Source organism: Impatiens glandulifera, chromosome 3 (genome assembly GCF_907164915.1).
Source record: "Impatiens glandulifera chromosome 3, dImpGla2.1, whole genome shotgun sequence".
Lineage (NCBI taxonomy): Eukaryota > Viridiplantae > Streptophyta > Magnoliopsida > Ericales > Balsaminaceae > Impatiens > Impatiens glandulifera.
Genome location: NC_061864.1, coordinates 3,364,472 through 3,382,202, shown reverse-complemented (window position 1 = coordinate 3,382,202; position 17,731 = coordinate 3,364,472). Strand labels below are relative to the sequence as shown.

The window sequence follows — 17,731 nt, the reverse complement described above, 5'->3', positions numbered from 1 at the left end:
AATATGTCCATTTGAAAACTCTTTTGATACAGCAAATTATAAAAGTCTTCAAACTTATGTTTTATATATAAGTATTCAAAGAATTAAAAATATATTTTTCTTTTGTTTTGAAATGACAAAACTATTTTCATTAATACCAATTGCTAGTAAAGAATTTGATCCAATTGAATTTGGAAGAAGGTATTCAACTAATACAAATTCAGATTCTAATTTTTATATCTTTTGTCCAGTAAAAATTACCTTGGTTTCACGGATATGAATTTGTTTTCTGAATGGATAAACTAAGGGTATGATCGATAGAATAATTATCATTACCATTAATAGTGTTTGGTTTGGTTTGAGGAATCACTGTTAACAATATTTTATTTGTACATTATTTATTATATTTTATAATTTAATATATTTATAAATTTTATTTATTCTATTATTATTATTTAATTAAAAAATATATAAATTAATTAATTTAATATATATATATATATATATATATATAAGAAAAAAGAGAAATAATTAAGTAAAATAAACAAAATTATTAATAAGTTTTATATTTAATAATTTATATATATATATATATATATATATATATATATATATATTATTAATTATTATTAAAATGGGGGAGTGGAGAGAGAATTATATAGAAGAGTGAGATTGAAATAGATTTCATTCTCTCCAATATTGATTTTACATTCATCAATTAAAACCAAACATACCAAACTTCCATATTTCTCAGGAGTAAAAAACCACATACCAAGAAGGTCATAAGTTTAATTATGAAAAACATAATATGAAAGTCACAAACTTTATTGAAAATACATAAATTAGGGTGTTCATCGGTTAGGTGTTCGGGTTATTCGAGTTTTTCATATAAACCGAAATCGATTCTAATACAATCGAATTCGAATTTGATATGAACCGAAATAAATTTTCTTTTTTACTTTTATTGTTAAATCTTTAATTCAGATTATTCTAATTCAAAACAAAATTTGAATTATGATGATGAACTAAGACCTATTTTAACAAAGAAGGTTGAACTAAGACTTATTTTGACAAAGAAGAAGCTAAGACCTAACGAGATTAAATAGAGCAAACTCAGATTAAATAGAGCAAACTCAGAGATGCAGTTAAAGCATGAAGACTCTTTTATGTGAGAATGAAGAAGAGATATACTTGAAGCCTAAAAACTCTTTCATGTGAGAATGAAGATGAAATAGGGAGAGTGACATCTAAGTTAATTTCATATGAGAATGGAGATGAAAGAGAGAGATGACGGTTTGAGATTAGGTTAAGAGAATAGAGATATAGAGGCTAGAGAGATTATATGATTATGTTAGAGAATAAAAAAAGATTAGGTTTAGAGTATATATGAGTGGACAGCTGAGAAATTAGGTTTAGAGAATAAAGATGAGGTAAACGGGCTGCTAAGAAATTAGTTTTAGAGAATGAAAGAGGAATTATTATATATAATAAATGATATAATATATAATAAAATAAATAAATTATTATATATTGTATATAATAAATAATTGTATATTATATATAATAAATAATAAAAATTGAATTCGGTTTTCGGTTTGATTTTTTAATTGAATTTGAATTAGTTTGAAATTTGATTAGAAAAATGTAAATAAAATTCGAATTCGATTTATTCAAACTCGGTCGGATATTCGGTTAGACCAAATATTGAACCCTCTATATAATATTAATAAAAAAGTTAGATGATATTTTTTAATTATAATTATTTAAATAACCCATAACCAACCAGGCCTAAAATTTGAGAAAAAGTAAAATTTGAAAGAGTAAGTAAAAAAGTTGGAAGCCATGTTGAAATGAAACGCTAAATTACATTGGTGATCAAATCAACAAGTTAAGGAAGGACTAAGAAGGACTAAGTTTGTTTGAAGAAGTTTTTTTGGTTGACTTTTTTTCTTCTAGAAAAACTTTTATTTTATTAAAAGTAAAATTTTTTTTTTTCCAATAACTCAATATTCATCAAACAAGCCTTAAAGGTATATGTTTGATCATTAATTACGTTTTCTCTTCTCCATCTAATATTAATAAAATAATTTTAAATTCATCGATTTTAGTTTTCAAGATGTATAACATTTAATGATAATTTATTTAATCATTTATACCAATAATATTTTTAAAATTTAGAATGTGAACACAACTTTCGTGGTTATACCTTATTTCAACTTATATTATCGTTAGGGAAACATGATATTTTATCTGTAAGACACGATTTTTGTCAATTGAATTATTACTCATTTTTCTTTATTCAAAAGATACAGGGAAAATGACCAATAAATAATACATTATAAAATGCAAGAAAAAAATAGGAAATACGTAAAAGTAAACATGACAAACACAAACAAACAAAAAAACACTCCTTAGCCTCTCTAGTAAATACATAATATCTCACGAAAAATGTTACTAAAACATTGTCAATGGATATGGGAACACTAAAGAGGAAAGTGTTTTTCAGTCTTGAATGAAATATTATTTCCTTGTCATGATCAAAGGATCTCTGGTTACTCTGCTTTCATATAATCTAACATATATAATTGTGTAATTTGAATTAGATGGAAAATAAGTGTTTCAGATGATATTTTAATGATGAGAAAAAAAAATCATATATATATATATAAATATTAACACGCCCAATATATTATATTATATTAAATGGTTAGGTTGGGAATTATTAGAGCCTATTGAAAAATATGTATTGAAGTAGACACTATTGGCTATAAAATTTGTGTATACACTAATTTTTATTTATTTAATTTCTCTTCAACATTATTGTTATGTTATTATCGTTATATTTAAACGACTATTTATTTTATAACACAATTACATAGATTATTTTAAAAAAAATTGAATGTTAAAAAGATTTCAATTTTTTATATTGAAAACACAGCTAAATTAACATCCCCATATAGATAGAGGCAAACGATATAGATATGGATTATTTAAGTAGGCCAAGTTTCATCTTCCAAGCTTAAATTAAGAACATAAATTAAGGTATGCAATAAGTCATGCATAAAGATGACCTGAAAGCCTAGGAGTGATGATCACTTCAAGTGGAGTAGCTTTGGAAATTGACATTCCTTCGGTCGCAGTCATATCTACAGGTTCATTGTTGGGGTTGGAAAGCTGAAAAGAGTGCAGCAATCTAGCTAAGACCAAGTGTCCCATTGTCATGCCAAAGTTTATTCCCGGGCATATTCTTCTACCCATACCAAAAGGAATCAACTCATAATTCTGGCCACGGATATCTATGTTGCTATGGGTAGTCATGAATCTTTCTGGCCGAAACTCTAATGGCTCCGACCATATCCTAGGATCACGATGAATTTTCCACATGTTTATAAACAATCTTGTCCCTGCCGCCACATGATAGCCACCGATGACACAATCTTGGACGACTTCTCTTGGGGCTCCTAGTGGAGCTGGTGGGCATAGCCTTAAAGCCTCTTTGATAACAGCTTGGAGGTATACCAAGTTTGGAATATCGGACTCTTCCACGTTCCTTCCTTTGCCCACATGGATGTCCAACTCTTCTTCTACCTTTCTCAACACGTGGTGGTGGTTCATGAGTAAGCAAAGAGTCCATGTAAGCATGGTGGCGGGGGTGTCCGATCCCGTAATATTCAAAATCTATATATATAACCATGTAATAAAGAATATTTGCTTTTAGTTTTGAAAATTAAATTCTTTAAGAAAAGTTGTATTAGTTAGTTTCAACATATCATGAAGTACTTACAGTGCAAGTAGCCTTGGTAACTGTATCATTATCATAACCATCTATATGTTAGGAATTTCAAGTTGAATAATACTTCCTATTGAAATCAATTGATCTGATTAATTTCACAAGTCAACCAAATCATACTAGCAGATCAGCAAAGTAATAAAGAACACCAGATTTACGTGGAAAACCCTCTCAACACGGAGGGTAAAAAACCACGGGGCAAAACCAACAGATTTCACTAATCAGTAAGAAACCGATACAATTGTTCTTCTCAACTTTAAACCTAAAGTTGAGGTATACATACAGAGAAACTAATTTCATTCAAACCCAAACAAATCTAGGTTTGAGAAAACATGAAATTCCCTTTACAAGTAAGAGAGAAATGAACCTGAGGGTAATCAAGACAAAGAAGGTGATACTCTGTTCTCCTTCTCTTCTTCTTCCTCTATATCTTCTTCCCTTCTTCTTCCTCTGTATTTTCTTCACTCTGTTTCTCTTGATCTCTTCACAGAACTCTCTCTGAAAATTGTGGTAGAGAGAGAAACAAAATTAGGGTTTATTTGGTTTTATATTGCCTAATTGGGCTGGACCCATAAGGCCCAACAATCTCCCCCTCCAGCCCACGGAGAGAGGCACACCGATTTTCAAGTCATCACTTGGTATTCACGCCGACAAGCCGACAACAAAGCTCAAACTTGTCTTTTGGAACTATCTTCGTAAACATGTCTGATGGATTCTTATCAGTGTGAATTTTCTTCAGCTTCATCTGCTGGCTTTCTATTGCATCTCTTAACCAATGAAATCTCACATCAATATGCTTAGTTCTGGAATGATATGTAGCATTCTTGCTCAAATCTATAGCACTCTGGCTATCACAGAAAACAACTGCATCTTCTTGTTGCATACCAAGCTCCAAGAGAAATCTAATCAACCACAATAGCTCTTTACCAGCTTCAGTGGCTGCAATGTATTCTGCTTCTGTGGTTGACAAAGCCACACATTTCTGCAGTTTGGATTGCCATGACACGGCTCCCCCTGCAAAAGTAAACACATAACCTGAAGTGGATTTTCTGTGATCCAGATCTCCAGCCATATCAGAATCAGTGTAACCTTCTAGCACATGTTCACCATTTCCAAAACTCAAACACAAATTGGAAGTGCCTCTTAGATATCTAAGAATCCATTTCACTGCTTCCCAATGTTGTTTTCCTGGATTAGAAAGGAATCTACTTACCACACCGACTGCATAAGCTATATCTGGCCTAGTGCAAACCATTGCATACATCAAACTCCCTACAGCTGAGGAGTATGGCACACTTGACATTTCATCCTTTTCTTTTTCTGTTGATGGACACAACTTCTTGCTCAATTTCAAATGGCTAGGAAGTGGACAACTTACTTTCTTTGCTCCTTGCATGTTGAATCTTTCAAGCACCCTTTCAATGTACTTCTCTTGTGACAACCAAAGTCTCTTAGCCTTTCTGTCACGAGTAATCTTCATGCCCAATATCTGGCGTGCTTGACCCATGTCTTTCATTTCAAATGTCTTGGACATCTCTTTCTTCAACATAGCTATAAACAGAGCATCCTGTCCTGCAATCAACATATCATCAACATAAAGTAAAAGGATTATAAATTTTCCATTAGGAAATCTTTTGAAGAAAACACATGGATCTGCCTTGGTTTTCTGGTACCCATGACTCATCATAAAGGAGTCAAATTTCTTGTACCACTGTCTCGGGGCTTGTTTCAAACCATATAGACTCTTCTTCAATTTGCAAACCATGTTTTCTTTTTCTTTCACTTCAAATCCCTCTGGTTGCACCATATAGATCTCTTCTTCAAGGTTACCATGAAGGAATGCAGTTTTTACATCAAGTTGTTCAAGTTCAAGATCTAGGCCAGATACTAGACCTAACACTGCACGAATGGAAGTCATCTTTACCACTGGTGAGAAAATTTCCCCAAAGTCGATGCCCTGTTTCTGTCCAAAACCCTTTACGACCAGTCGGGCTTTGTACTTCATAAGTTCTCCATTTTCATCTCTCTTTAGCTTGAACACCCATTTATTTCTCAAGGCCTTTCTGCCCTTAGGAAGCTCCACAAGCTCATATGTGTCATTTTCTTGCAATGACTTCATCTCGTCTTTCATTGCATCATGCCACTTAACTTTGTCTTTATGAGCTTGTGCCTCCTGAAAACTTTCTGGCTCTCCTTCTTCTGTCAACAGGATATACTCTGAAGAAGGGTATCTTTTAGAAGGTTGGTGCTCTCTCTCAGACCTTCTTAATGGGGGCTCTTCTGGCTCCTCTTGACGATGTTGCTCCCCCTGCTCAGGAACACCATAAACAGTCTCATCATCATTACTACCATTCATGTCAGAGGTTTCCTCAGTGGCTTCTTCATTTTGTTCATCTTCATCCGTTACTGTTGACTGTACATGTGAAGGAATTGGTATGAGTTCTATGGACTCATCAACCCTCTCTGACTTCTCAATGATTTCTGGACTTATCCCTGTCTGACCTTCAAAGAACACAACATCTCTGCACCTGACAATTCTCTTCTTTTCTGAGTCCCATAACCTGTACCCAAATTCTTCATTTCCATATCCAAGGAAAATACATGGAGTTGCTTTATCATCCAACTTGGATCTTTGTTCCTTTGGAATATGCACATATGCTTTGCATCCAAACACCCTTAGATGTGAGTATGAAACATTCTTCTTAGACCATACTGTTTCTGGTATCTCGAATTTCAAAGGAACAGATGGCGACCTGTTTATGAGATAGCAGGCTGTGCGAACTGCTTCTCCCCAAAACTGTTTTGGCAACTTTGCCATCTTCAGCATGCATCTCACCTTTTCTACAATGGTGCGATTCATTCTCTCAACCACACCATTGTGCTGCGGAGTTCCAGGCACTGTCTTCTCATGTCGAATACCATATTTGGTACAATATGTTTTAAATTCCTTGGAGGTATACTCTCCCCCGTTATCAGAGCGAAGACATTTCAGCTTACTGTCTGTCTCTCTTTCTACCATGACATGGAACTCTTGAAAGTAATTGAATACCTGGTCTTTTGTTCTCATAAAATAAACCCACACCTTTCTAGACGCATCATCAATAAATGTTAAAAAATATCGATTGCCACCCAATGACTCCACTTCAAAAGGACCACACACATCAGAATAAATCAAGTCTAACACATTATGTTTTCTTTCTGATGTCTGACTAAAAGAGACTCGATGTTGCTTACCAAATGGGCAGTAGTCGCATAGATCCAGAACCTCATCTTTGGTTGAGGGGATGTGCAGCTTCCTCACCAGAATTCGCAGCCCTTTCTCACTCATGTGGCCAAGGCGTTGATGCCACAGATTTAGAGAGCTTTCAGCTTGTACTGCATTCAGATCATCTTTGAGTACCTTCACATGTGTTCTGTACAATGAATGCCACGACTTCCCTTTTGCTACAATCATTGATCCTTTGCTGAGTTTCCATTCACCACCACCAAGATAATGCTTGAATCCATCTTTGTCCAATGCATCACCTGATATCAAATTTAGACGTAAATCAGGAATATGCCGCACATCTTTCAGTGTTAACCGATGCCCCTGTTCTGTCTGCAAATAAATGTCACCGATACCCACAATGCTTGAGTGACTAGTATTACCCATCTTCACTGTACCAAGATCTCCAGCCTTGTACGTGGTGAAGAACTCTTTATTCGGTGTAGCATGATAGCAAGCACCTGTATCAACTATCCACTCAACTCCTTGGTGATCTTCTACATGTAGATATTGTTCCTTTTCACAAGAAAGAATAACTACATCCTCTGCAGTTACTGTGGCTGTGGTATTTCTGTTTTCATCATCTTTCTTCTGATTTTTGCCTTCATTCTGTAGTCTTTTCCAGGCTCTACAATTTTTCTTCATGTGACCTTCTTTACCACAGTGATAACATTCTCTCCCCTTAGATTTTGATCTGCCTCTTGACTTGCTATGGCCTCTTGATTGTTGTCGGTGTTCAGCTCTTCCCCTGTTCTCTGTGACTAGGGCCTGTGCACTATTTGTATTAGTTGACTTCCTTCTTGTCTCCTCATTGAACAAGCTGCTAGTAACTATACTCATAGTAAGCACACCATTCGGAGCTGCATTACTAACAGTCACAACCAATGTCTCCCAACTGTCAGGCAATGATCCCAATAGCAATAAGGCTTGTAGCTCATCTTCTAAGGTCATCTCCATCACTGATAATTGATTAATCAAGCTCTGGAACTCGTTTAAATGCTCAGCAACACCTGTGCCTTCTCTAAATTTCAGATTTACCAACTTTCGGATCAGAAACGCTTTGTTACCTGCCGTCTTCTGCTCATACAATGACTCTAGCTTCTTCCATAGCTCATGAGCACTTTTCTCACTTGCTACATGGTGATAAACACTATCATCAAGCCATTGTCTGATTGTGCCGACTGCTTTCCGGTTCAGTTTTATCCAATCAGCTTCAGCCATCTCTTTTGGCTTTGCACTATCTCCTTCAACTGGCTCATACAGATCCTTACAATAAAGGATGTCCTCCATTTTGGATTTCCAAATCTGCCAGTTATTGTTTGTCAGCCTGATCATAGTGCTACTGCCTTCCATCTGAACCTAAGGGAAAAACACTCTTCAATAGAAAGTAAACCTAACAGCTCTGATACCACTTGTTAGGAATTTCAAGTTGAATAATACTTCCTATTGAAATCAATTGATCTGATTAATTTCACAAGTCAACCAAATCATACTAGCAGATCAGCAAAGTAATAAAGAACACCAGATTTACGTGGAAAACCCTCTCAACACGGAGGGTAAAAAACCACGGGGCAAAACCAACAGATTTCACTAATCAGTAAGAAACCGATACAATTGTTCTTCTCAACTTTAAACCTAAAGTTGAGGTATACATACAGAGAAACTAATTTCATTCAAACCCAAACAAATCTAGGTTTGAGAAAACATGAAATTCCCTTTACAAGTAAGAGAGAAATGAACCTGAGGGTAATCAAGACAAAGAAGGTGATACTCTGTTCTCCTTCTCTTCTTCTTCCTCTATATCTTCTTCCCTTCTTCTTCCTCTGTATTTTCTTCACTCTGTTTCTCTTGATCTCTTCACAGAACTCTCTCTGAAAATTGTGGTAGAGAGAGAAACAAAATTAGGGTTTATTTGGTTTTATATTGCCTAATTGGACTGGACCCATAAGGCCCAACACTATATCTACATCTTTAAGCATTGATATCATCACGTCCATAAAATCTCGTTCCATAGTCTTACCTTCAACTTTCCAAGCATTCTGTCGATGATCGCGGTGTTCTGCTAGCCATTTCACCAATAGTTGGTCGTATTCTTGTAATGTTTCTTTCATTGCTTTCTCGTGTCCCCTTATATCTAACCAGCGAAGCCAAGGTATCATGTCTCCCACCACATTCATTCCAAACAAATATAAGTGCTTCTTGAAAATCCTTTGACACCTCCGAGCTTCCTCCTTCTCAACATCACTCCCACCCGAATATCTTTTTCCAAAAATCATAATGAAGTTCACGTTCATGATCAAGTCCGATATCCATTGGCTCATATCCACCGTGACACCATTAGTGCCAGATGTTGTCAAGTCATGATCTCCTTCATAACTATGATCTGCCCACAACTTATAAAGCTGTTGAATAGACGTTTTTGTTTCGGACACCCTTATGTGGCGGAGCAAGTGGAGTCGGCGGTTAGACAGCAATTCCAACGACACGAATTTCCTAATCTCACGCCAATATGGCCCGTAAGGGGAAAAGGCAAACATGGCATAGTTGTAACCCAAGTGCTTTGCCACTAGCAATTTGGGACGTGATGCCACGGCTAGGTCGTGAGTGGTGGACAGTTCTTTGGCCAACTCCCAATTGCTAACCACAATCGCCCTGCGAAGTCCAAGACGGATGCCGAAAATGGGACCATGTTTGTCGGCCATCTCAGACATTGTTTCGTGGAAAATCTTGGTACCTCGGAGAAGATGGAGGTGACCCAGCACAGGCCAGGCTCCGCTTGGTTCTGGCGGTTTAATATTAGATTTATGATGATCTCCGGCACCACCAAGAAAGAGGAACATGCTTCCGCTCAGGTAATAATAGAAGAGGGACAAGCTGGAGGACAATAGCGTAAACAATATTACTCCTGCTATTATTGAAGAGCTAACATGATCAAGTGAGGAGAAATCCATAGAAATCATGATTTAATTATGATTCATATTTTCATCTTTTATATATAGGTAGGTCGGCCAAACCAATACTGTAGCTTATAAACTGACTAGAGATATTAATTTCTAAAGGTCGCGATTTCAATTTTAATTTTAGAACCTATTAAATTGAAGTAATTAGTGTCACAATAATTGGATCATACTAACCTCCTACCTTAAAACAAACAGCGGCATAAAAAAAAACAAAGAATTATCAATAAGACAGAGACTTGAGTCAGAAAAAACTTAAACTTTGTACTATTGACATAAATCTTTTTTTTAATTATGCATCATTTATGTAACTACTAATCTATCTTCTAAATATAGAAGAGATAAATAACACTAATTAATGACTAGATAATTTATTCTCTAACTATCAAATATATAAATCAGACAATTACGTACAAAATATTTATATACATATTCTGACAGTTAATTACTATTAAACATTATGTTACAAAGTTTAATATCTACTAATTCCATACTTAAATTTTTATAATTATTTTCAAAATTAACATTATGTCCCCAAAACAAAACTACTTGTCACAAATCATTTTTTCCTCAAAAATATAATGCCACAAATTAATAATTAAATTCAAGGGTTCAATATGGATCTCATGATTTTTGGGTAATACTAAAAATAAATAAATAAATAATAATAATCAATTATTAATAGTTCGATCCCTTTCATTTCTTAAAACAAAAGTACCGAACTTAGTTGGTATATGTTCATTCTGCTTGAGCTAACAAAATTTTGTATAAAGTGGAATGCAGAGGATAAAGTGATCCAAAAAAATAAATAAATAAATAAATAAATAAATAAATAAGAAGATAGAGAGTTAAGCGGAGATCTTTAAGAAAATAAAGGAATTCAATGACTTTTCTAAGAAAACTTTGCGTGTTCTCGTATCATTATAATTATAATAATGAAATAAATGAATTAATTTATTGCGATTATGGTATGGTTTGCAAAGAACAAATCTTTGTTGTTCACTTTCCCAAACTAATCTAATTTGTTCATTTATTCTCAAATTAATCTAATTTGTTCATTTATTCCCAAACTAATCTAGTTTACTATTAAAATTCTTTTTTTTTTATTTATTTATTCTTTTTACATTTAAAATTCATTATATATCAATTAAATTATTTATATTTTAATATATAATTTAAATTATTATTTATATAAATTAAATTATTTATATTTTAATATATAATTTAAATTTTATTATTTTTTTATAAATTTTATTATTTATATTTTAATATAAATATATATATATATTTATATTTCAATTATTATTTATATATATAATAAATATTCCCTTTAACATTCTAATAAATAATTGATAAATACTAATAAATTTAAAATATTTTAATTATAATAATATAATAATTATATATTCATAAAAATGTTTTTAAATTTATCAATTATTTATTAAATATAATAACATTTTTAATTAATATTTTAACCCTAGAAATATGATAATCTTGTTATTATATTTAATAAATAATTGATAAATTTAAAACGTATTAGTATTCATCAATTATTTATTAAAATTATTTAATATTTATTACACTATATAAATAATAATTGAAATGTAAATATAAATATATATATATATATTAAAATATAAATAATCAAATTTATAAAAAATAATTATATTTAAATTATATATCAAAATATAAATAATTTAATTTATAAAAATAATAATTTAAAATATATATCAAAATATAAATAATTTAGTTTATCTAAATAATAATTTAAAATATATATCAAAACATAAACTTTATATATAACAAATTTTAAATGTAAAAAATAAATAAATAATAAAACTGAAATAGTAAACTAGGTTAATTTGAGAAAATGAACGCTAAACAAAACTACTTTGGAACAGTCGATTATGTACTTTTTATTTTTGAATCATATATATAATTAAGAAAAATGATAAACTAAACAAAAAAAAAATAATAAGTCTACGAATCAATCTGGCATTACATCTCAATTAGCGTTGATTAAAATTATAAATTATTTTATATATATATATAGTGTTATATTTATTTTTTTTTAAATTTAGAAAGTTTGTATGAATATAATATGTTTGAATTTAATATAAGAAAAAAGTCCGTACAAATATGTCCTTAAACAATAATGGACCCAAGAGACATTATCTTAAAAATTACTTAGACTATTAATATAAGTTTATCATTATTTTTTAAATATTAAAATATATAAAAATTTGATTGATATTATTTTTATTTCTTAGGTTGTAATTAAGATCTCAACTCTCCTAACTATTTAGTACATAATTAATTAAACAGATAAAAATACTTCTTTATTACCCATTTTTTCCTTTATTAAAGATCATCAACAATGGAAACAATTAATAATTTAATACCATTCTCACCAACTACTTGTTAAGAAATCATTCAAACAAGAATTTATTTCCCTATCCATCACTTTGTCTTTATACATCCAATTGTCTTGTATAACTTTTTTTTTTCTTCTTAAACTAAATTTATTTGCATTACCTTCTTAAAAATAATATTGTTATCGTTATCTCTTGTTGTTTATATTATCTTGTTATCCTTTTAAAATTAAGTCTATAAATATAAATATAATGTTTATAATTAATGAATCAAATTAATAACAAAGTGTAACCATCAAACTTTAATTCTCTATTGTTCTTTAGTTCAACTCACACATTATTTTTTATTTTATTTTTTTTGTTAAACCAACTAGATATATAAAGTGGTATATAAGATTTTGTATTTAATATACCCTAAAATCAATAGTTCTATTTTTATTATAAATAAATAAATTTTAAATTTAAACAATATTTTGACTATGTAGGGTTGAGAATGAATTTATAATATTACAAATATTATATATTCATTGTACAAAGGAAATATATTCATTGTACAAGGAAATAGTAAATTCAATAAAAAGAAACCATATATATATATCTTTTGGGTTTTGGGGTATAATCTTGATATTAAGAAATATAATTAACACTAAAGAAATTAAATATTTTGTTATGAAAATACAATTAAGAAATATAGTACATAAGAATGTTTTGGTAGCTGTTAGAGAGTTTTAGACAAAATATTGATATTGAAATAATTGAGTCTTATTTAAAGGTGCACTTAGACACTTTAATAATGTAAGTTTTTTCCTAGCATCGTTTTCTTGTGAGTTATGTGTGAGATTTAAGTGTAAGAGAATCATTATTGTAATATTTCTATTATAATATTTTTGATAAAAATAGTTGAGAGTCTCTTGTGTGTTTTGAAAATGGATGTCGGCATATTTTGATTGAACCATCATAAATCTTGTGTTTACGTTTTTTAATTGTTTTATTTCGTTTCCGCAATTGTTCAATTTAGTTATTATTATTCTTGCAATGAGTGTTACTTCATCTCTGGGTATCCCAACAGGATTGAAAAGTAATAATTAATTCTATTTACCCAGCTCCTAATCTTATTTGGTTTAATCCTTTATTCCATATTATCATACTTAAAAATAAGAAAAGAAACAAAAACATGGAAGCATATTCATAAGAAAAAATATTTAACAAATATTGTTGAAAATTCAACTAAAGCCCAATGAACTTGACCCAGTACCAAAAGAGCTAGATGGAGACAGAGGAGACCGAACTTGAACTAATTCATATTCCATGCTTCACATATGTATATAGTGGCATGTGCAGTGAATCATGCATAAAGATCACTAGAAAGCTTGGGAGTGATGATCAGTTCAAGGGGAGTAGCTTTGGATATTGTCAATCCTTGAGTCTCAGTCATATCTATTAATTCATTGTTGAGATTTGAGAGCTGAAAAGAATGCAGCAAGCTAGCTAACACCAAGTGTCCCATTTGCATGGCAAAGTTTATTCCTGGGCACACTCTTCTACCAGCACCAAAAGGAATCAGCTCAAAATTCTGGCCACGAACATCTATGTTTCTATGGGTAGTCATGAATCTCTCTGGCCGAAACTCTAAAGGCTCCGACCATATCTTAGGATCGCGTTGGAGTTTCCAAAGGTTTAAAATGAGCCTTGTCCCTGTCGCCACATGATAACCACCCACAACGCAATCTCGTGTGAACTCTTTTGGGGCTGCTAGTGGACCCGGTGGATAAAGCCTTAGCGATTCTTTCATAACAGCTTGGAGGTATACCAAGTTGGGAATATCAGACTCCTCCACGATCCTTCCTTTGCCCACATGGATGTCCAATTCTTCCTCAACTTTCATCAACACACGGCGATGGTTCATCAGTAAGGAAATAGTCCATGTAAGCATGGTGGCGGTCGTGTCTACTCCCCCAATATTCAAAATCTATAAAACCATATACATTACATTATTTAATTTCCAGAGTTAAAAAGGATGAATTTTTATAATAAAAAGACTTCTTTATAATCACAAATGATGTACCGAGCACGTAGACTTGTTAATAGTATCAGCATCGTAACCATCTATATCTGCATCTTTAAGCATTGAGATCATCACATCCATAAAATCACGATCCATCCTATCATGACTGTTATGTCCCCTCCGCTTATCATTGTGCTCTTCTAGCAACTTTACCATTAGTTGGTCGTATTCTTTTGACGTTTCTTTCATGGTTTTCTCGTGACCTCCTATATCTAACCATCTAAGACATGGTATCATGTCCCCCACCACATTTACACCAAACAGAAGTAAGAACCTCTTGAAAATTCTTTGATACTTTCTAGCTTCCTCCATGTCAACATCAGCCCCAGAATATCTTTTCCCATAGATCATCGTAAAGATCACGTTTGTTGTCAAGTCTGTGATCCATTGCCTCATCTCCACCATGACACCATCAGTAGTTAAAGTCAAGTTGTCATCTCCTTTATCCGCCCATAACTTATAAAGTTGTTGGATTGAGGATTTTGTCTCGGACACCCTTATATGGCCTAGCAAATTGAGTCGCCGCATAGACAGCAACTCCAACGACACGAATTTTCGAATCTCCCGCCAATATGACCCGTATGGGGAAAAGGCAAACATGGCATAGTTGTACCCCAAGTGCTCTGAAGCTAGCATTTGAGGACGCGATGCCACGGCTAGGTCGTGAGTGGTGGACAGTTCTTTGGCCAACTCCCAATTGCTAACCACAATCGCCCTGCGAAGTCCAAGACGGATGCCGAAAATTGGACCATGTTTGTCGGCCATCTCAGACAATGTTACGTGGAAAAGTTTGGGACCTCGGAAAAGACGGAGGTGACCCAGCACAGGCCATGATCCGCTTGGTTCGGGCGGTTTATTAAGTTTACGATGAGCTCTAGTACCAGGAATTTGGAACACGTTCCCTTTTAAGAAATAATAATAATAAAGGGACATTACTATAATAAATAATGCTCCTGCCATTGAAGAGCTCACAAGATCAAGAGAGGAGACATCCATGGAAATCATCATGGCTTTAGGATTTAGGATTATTGAATGCTCATGTTCTTGTAGTAGATGGCTATTTATAGAGAGTGATATTATCATTTCTTTTTCGACCCTTTTCTAAGGCAATTTGAGCACAATGTCTTGTTATTTTCTATTAAATTAATTAATGAATCAACTTACCATGTTTTCTCTACAAAAGTGTACGTTTGAAGCTGCACAGCTTTAACATAAATATATTTGTCAACATTAATTGTGCTTTGTTTTCTGAATATAAAAAAACAAAATATTTTGTCCATATACATTTCACAAGAAGTTAATTCTTATATTATCATATTATACTTTTATATTTACTTATATTAATGTCGTCAGTGTTATTTTAATTAATTTATTATTATTCTTTTTATAAAGCTTACATACAGCCTACAAATTTTCACGTCATCAAGGTAAAAACTTTTTTTTTTAAATTGGTGCTGGTTGATGAAACACTTAATTGCGATTTTGATGACATGATTAATCATTGGGTCGGCTATGAGTATATGCATCTTCAAAGTAAAATTATATTTTGCAAAAAAATAAAAATCTAAAAGTTTTTTTTTAAAATGAAAAATAACGACATTAAATGTTGTTTTCGTGCTTTTTAGAGTTGATTTGGTCTATGAAATAAGATGTTGTTAGGTCTTGAATAGCTGTACATATTGTTTAGTTTGGTTTTAAAAAATATTTTTTTTTATTATTTATTATTTCACTATGTATATTCGAAGTTGTATATTAAATAAATATAATAGTTTTGTATTAATATTAATAAAAATAATTTAATTTAATGGGTCGTTAATCCACTTTAATATTTTAATCTTCTTATTTTGGGTGCTTTCTTATTTTTTATGGCCCATGGGCCGGCCATTGATAATAACAATTTGTCTTATTTAGTGTCCGGAATTGTTTTAAAATTATAAAAATATTTGATGAGATATGCAATATATCTCACTCTTTATACGGATTCAGATGTGGGCTTCAATATCTTAATTTAATATTTTTTTATATTATAAATTAAGGGTAAACATACATTCTTTTGAATTTATTAACTTAATAATTTTTTACCAATAATCTACCTAGCTAACTTTAGTTATCAATTATATATTTTCTAAATTATAATAACAAAAATATGTAGAGTTATATTTTTCTATTTAAAAGTGTTTTGAGTTTAAGGAGTGTATTAATGTTAATTATTCTTTAATTCTTAAAAATAAAAATATAAGGACTTCAACTCTTGAATATCATTCAAATCAATGGTAACACATTAACATTTAAATTAAAGTTGAAAACATAATTGTGAAGTTCGTTGAATAAAAAATAAACAATAATAATAATATGTTAAAGGTTAAAAGTGGTAATCAGTTTGTAGGTTGAGTTTGATTTTTTTTTAATTGATAAATAATAAAAATGTACTTAAATTTTGTGTAAAAATAAATAAAGTAGCAGTAATAATAATAATAATAAACACTTATATAAATCCATTTAAATAAATATTTTATTTTTATTTAACAAAAAGAAAAAAATCTTTTATTATTATTAATAAAAAAAATTACATAAATGTGACCTGAACTTTTAAATACCATTCAAATAACTATTTTATAGTCTTTACATTTTTATGAAAAAAAATATAATATTTTACTATAATTTAGTTTAATATGTCAAATTTATTAATGTTGAATAACTATATTACTTGTTGTGTATTAATTAAATTTTTATAATATATATTTAATATTTAACTAAATGATTTTATTTATTAATAAGTAAAAAAATATTTATTTATATTAAATTATTTAGTAAGATTAATCATGTTAATATAAATATAATCTATATATCATTGTTAAGATATAAATGATAATTTCAAATAAAATATTTTCAAACAATAATTTTATATTAAATTTTAATAAATTAAAAATTTTAATTTATATATAATTTTATTTTATTTAAAATAGTTATTGAAATAAATACTTAACAAACTCATCTAAGTAATGATAATTTGGCATAAAATATTTTGAAGGAATAATTTGATTTTAAAATTTTATATAAAATCTTCCGTAAAATTATGACATCATAAAGGTTTGAGTTCTGTTTTGGATATTTGTTAGTTGCTGGGGCTTTTTCCCCTAAAGAGCAGTTCAGACTTTTTTTTCCCCTGAATTAGTACTAAAGCATATATATATATATATATATATATATATATATATATATATATATATATATATATATATATATATATATATATTTTTAAAAAAAATATCCTGCAATTAAAATAAAAACTGTTTAAACATA

The 17,731-nt window shown here is 30.9% G+C and overlaps 3 protein-coding genes across 3 annotated transcripts; all 3 read right to left on the bottom strand.

Annotated features, from left to right (window-relative positions):
* Positions 1–3,033: 3,033 nt before the first annotated feature.
* LOC124928902 (xanthotoxin 5-hydroxylase CYP82C4-like) lies at positions 3,034–9,985 on the bottom strand. The gene is made up of 6 exons (XM_047469151.1): positions 8,972–9,985; positions 8,102–8,393; positions 5,600–5,668; positions 5,237–5,341; positions 3,764–3,783; positions 3,034–3,657 (listed from the first exon to the last, which is right to left on the bottom strand). Exons 1-6 carry the CDS (start codon positions 9,983–9,985, stop codon positions 3,034–3,036), a joined length of 2,124 nt encoding a protein of 707 aa, XP_047325107.1.
* Positions 9,986–13,705: 3,720 nt separating this feature from the next.
* On the bottom strand, positions 13,706–14,338 carry LOC124932766 (cytochrome P450 82A3-like). Its single transcript, XM_047473446.1, has one exon. The coding sequence runs from the start codon at positions 14,294–14,296 to the stop codon at positions 13,709–13,711; it is 588 nt and encodes a 195-aa protein (XP_047329402.1). The 5' UTR covers positions 14,297–14,338; the 3' UTR covers positions 13,706–13,708.
* Positions 14,339–14,413: 75 nt separating this feature from the next.
* Positions 14,414–15,436, bottom strand: LOC124928901 (cytochrome P450 82A1-like). The gene has a single exon (XM_047469150.1). The coding sequence runs from the start codon at positions 15,434–15,436 to the stop codon at positions 14,414–14,416; it is 1,023 nt and encodes a 340-aa protein (XP_047325106.1).
* Positions 15,437–17,731: the final 2,295 nt, after the last annotated feature.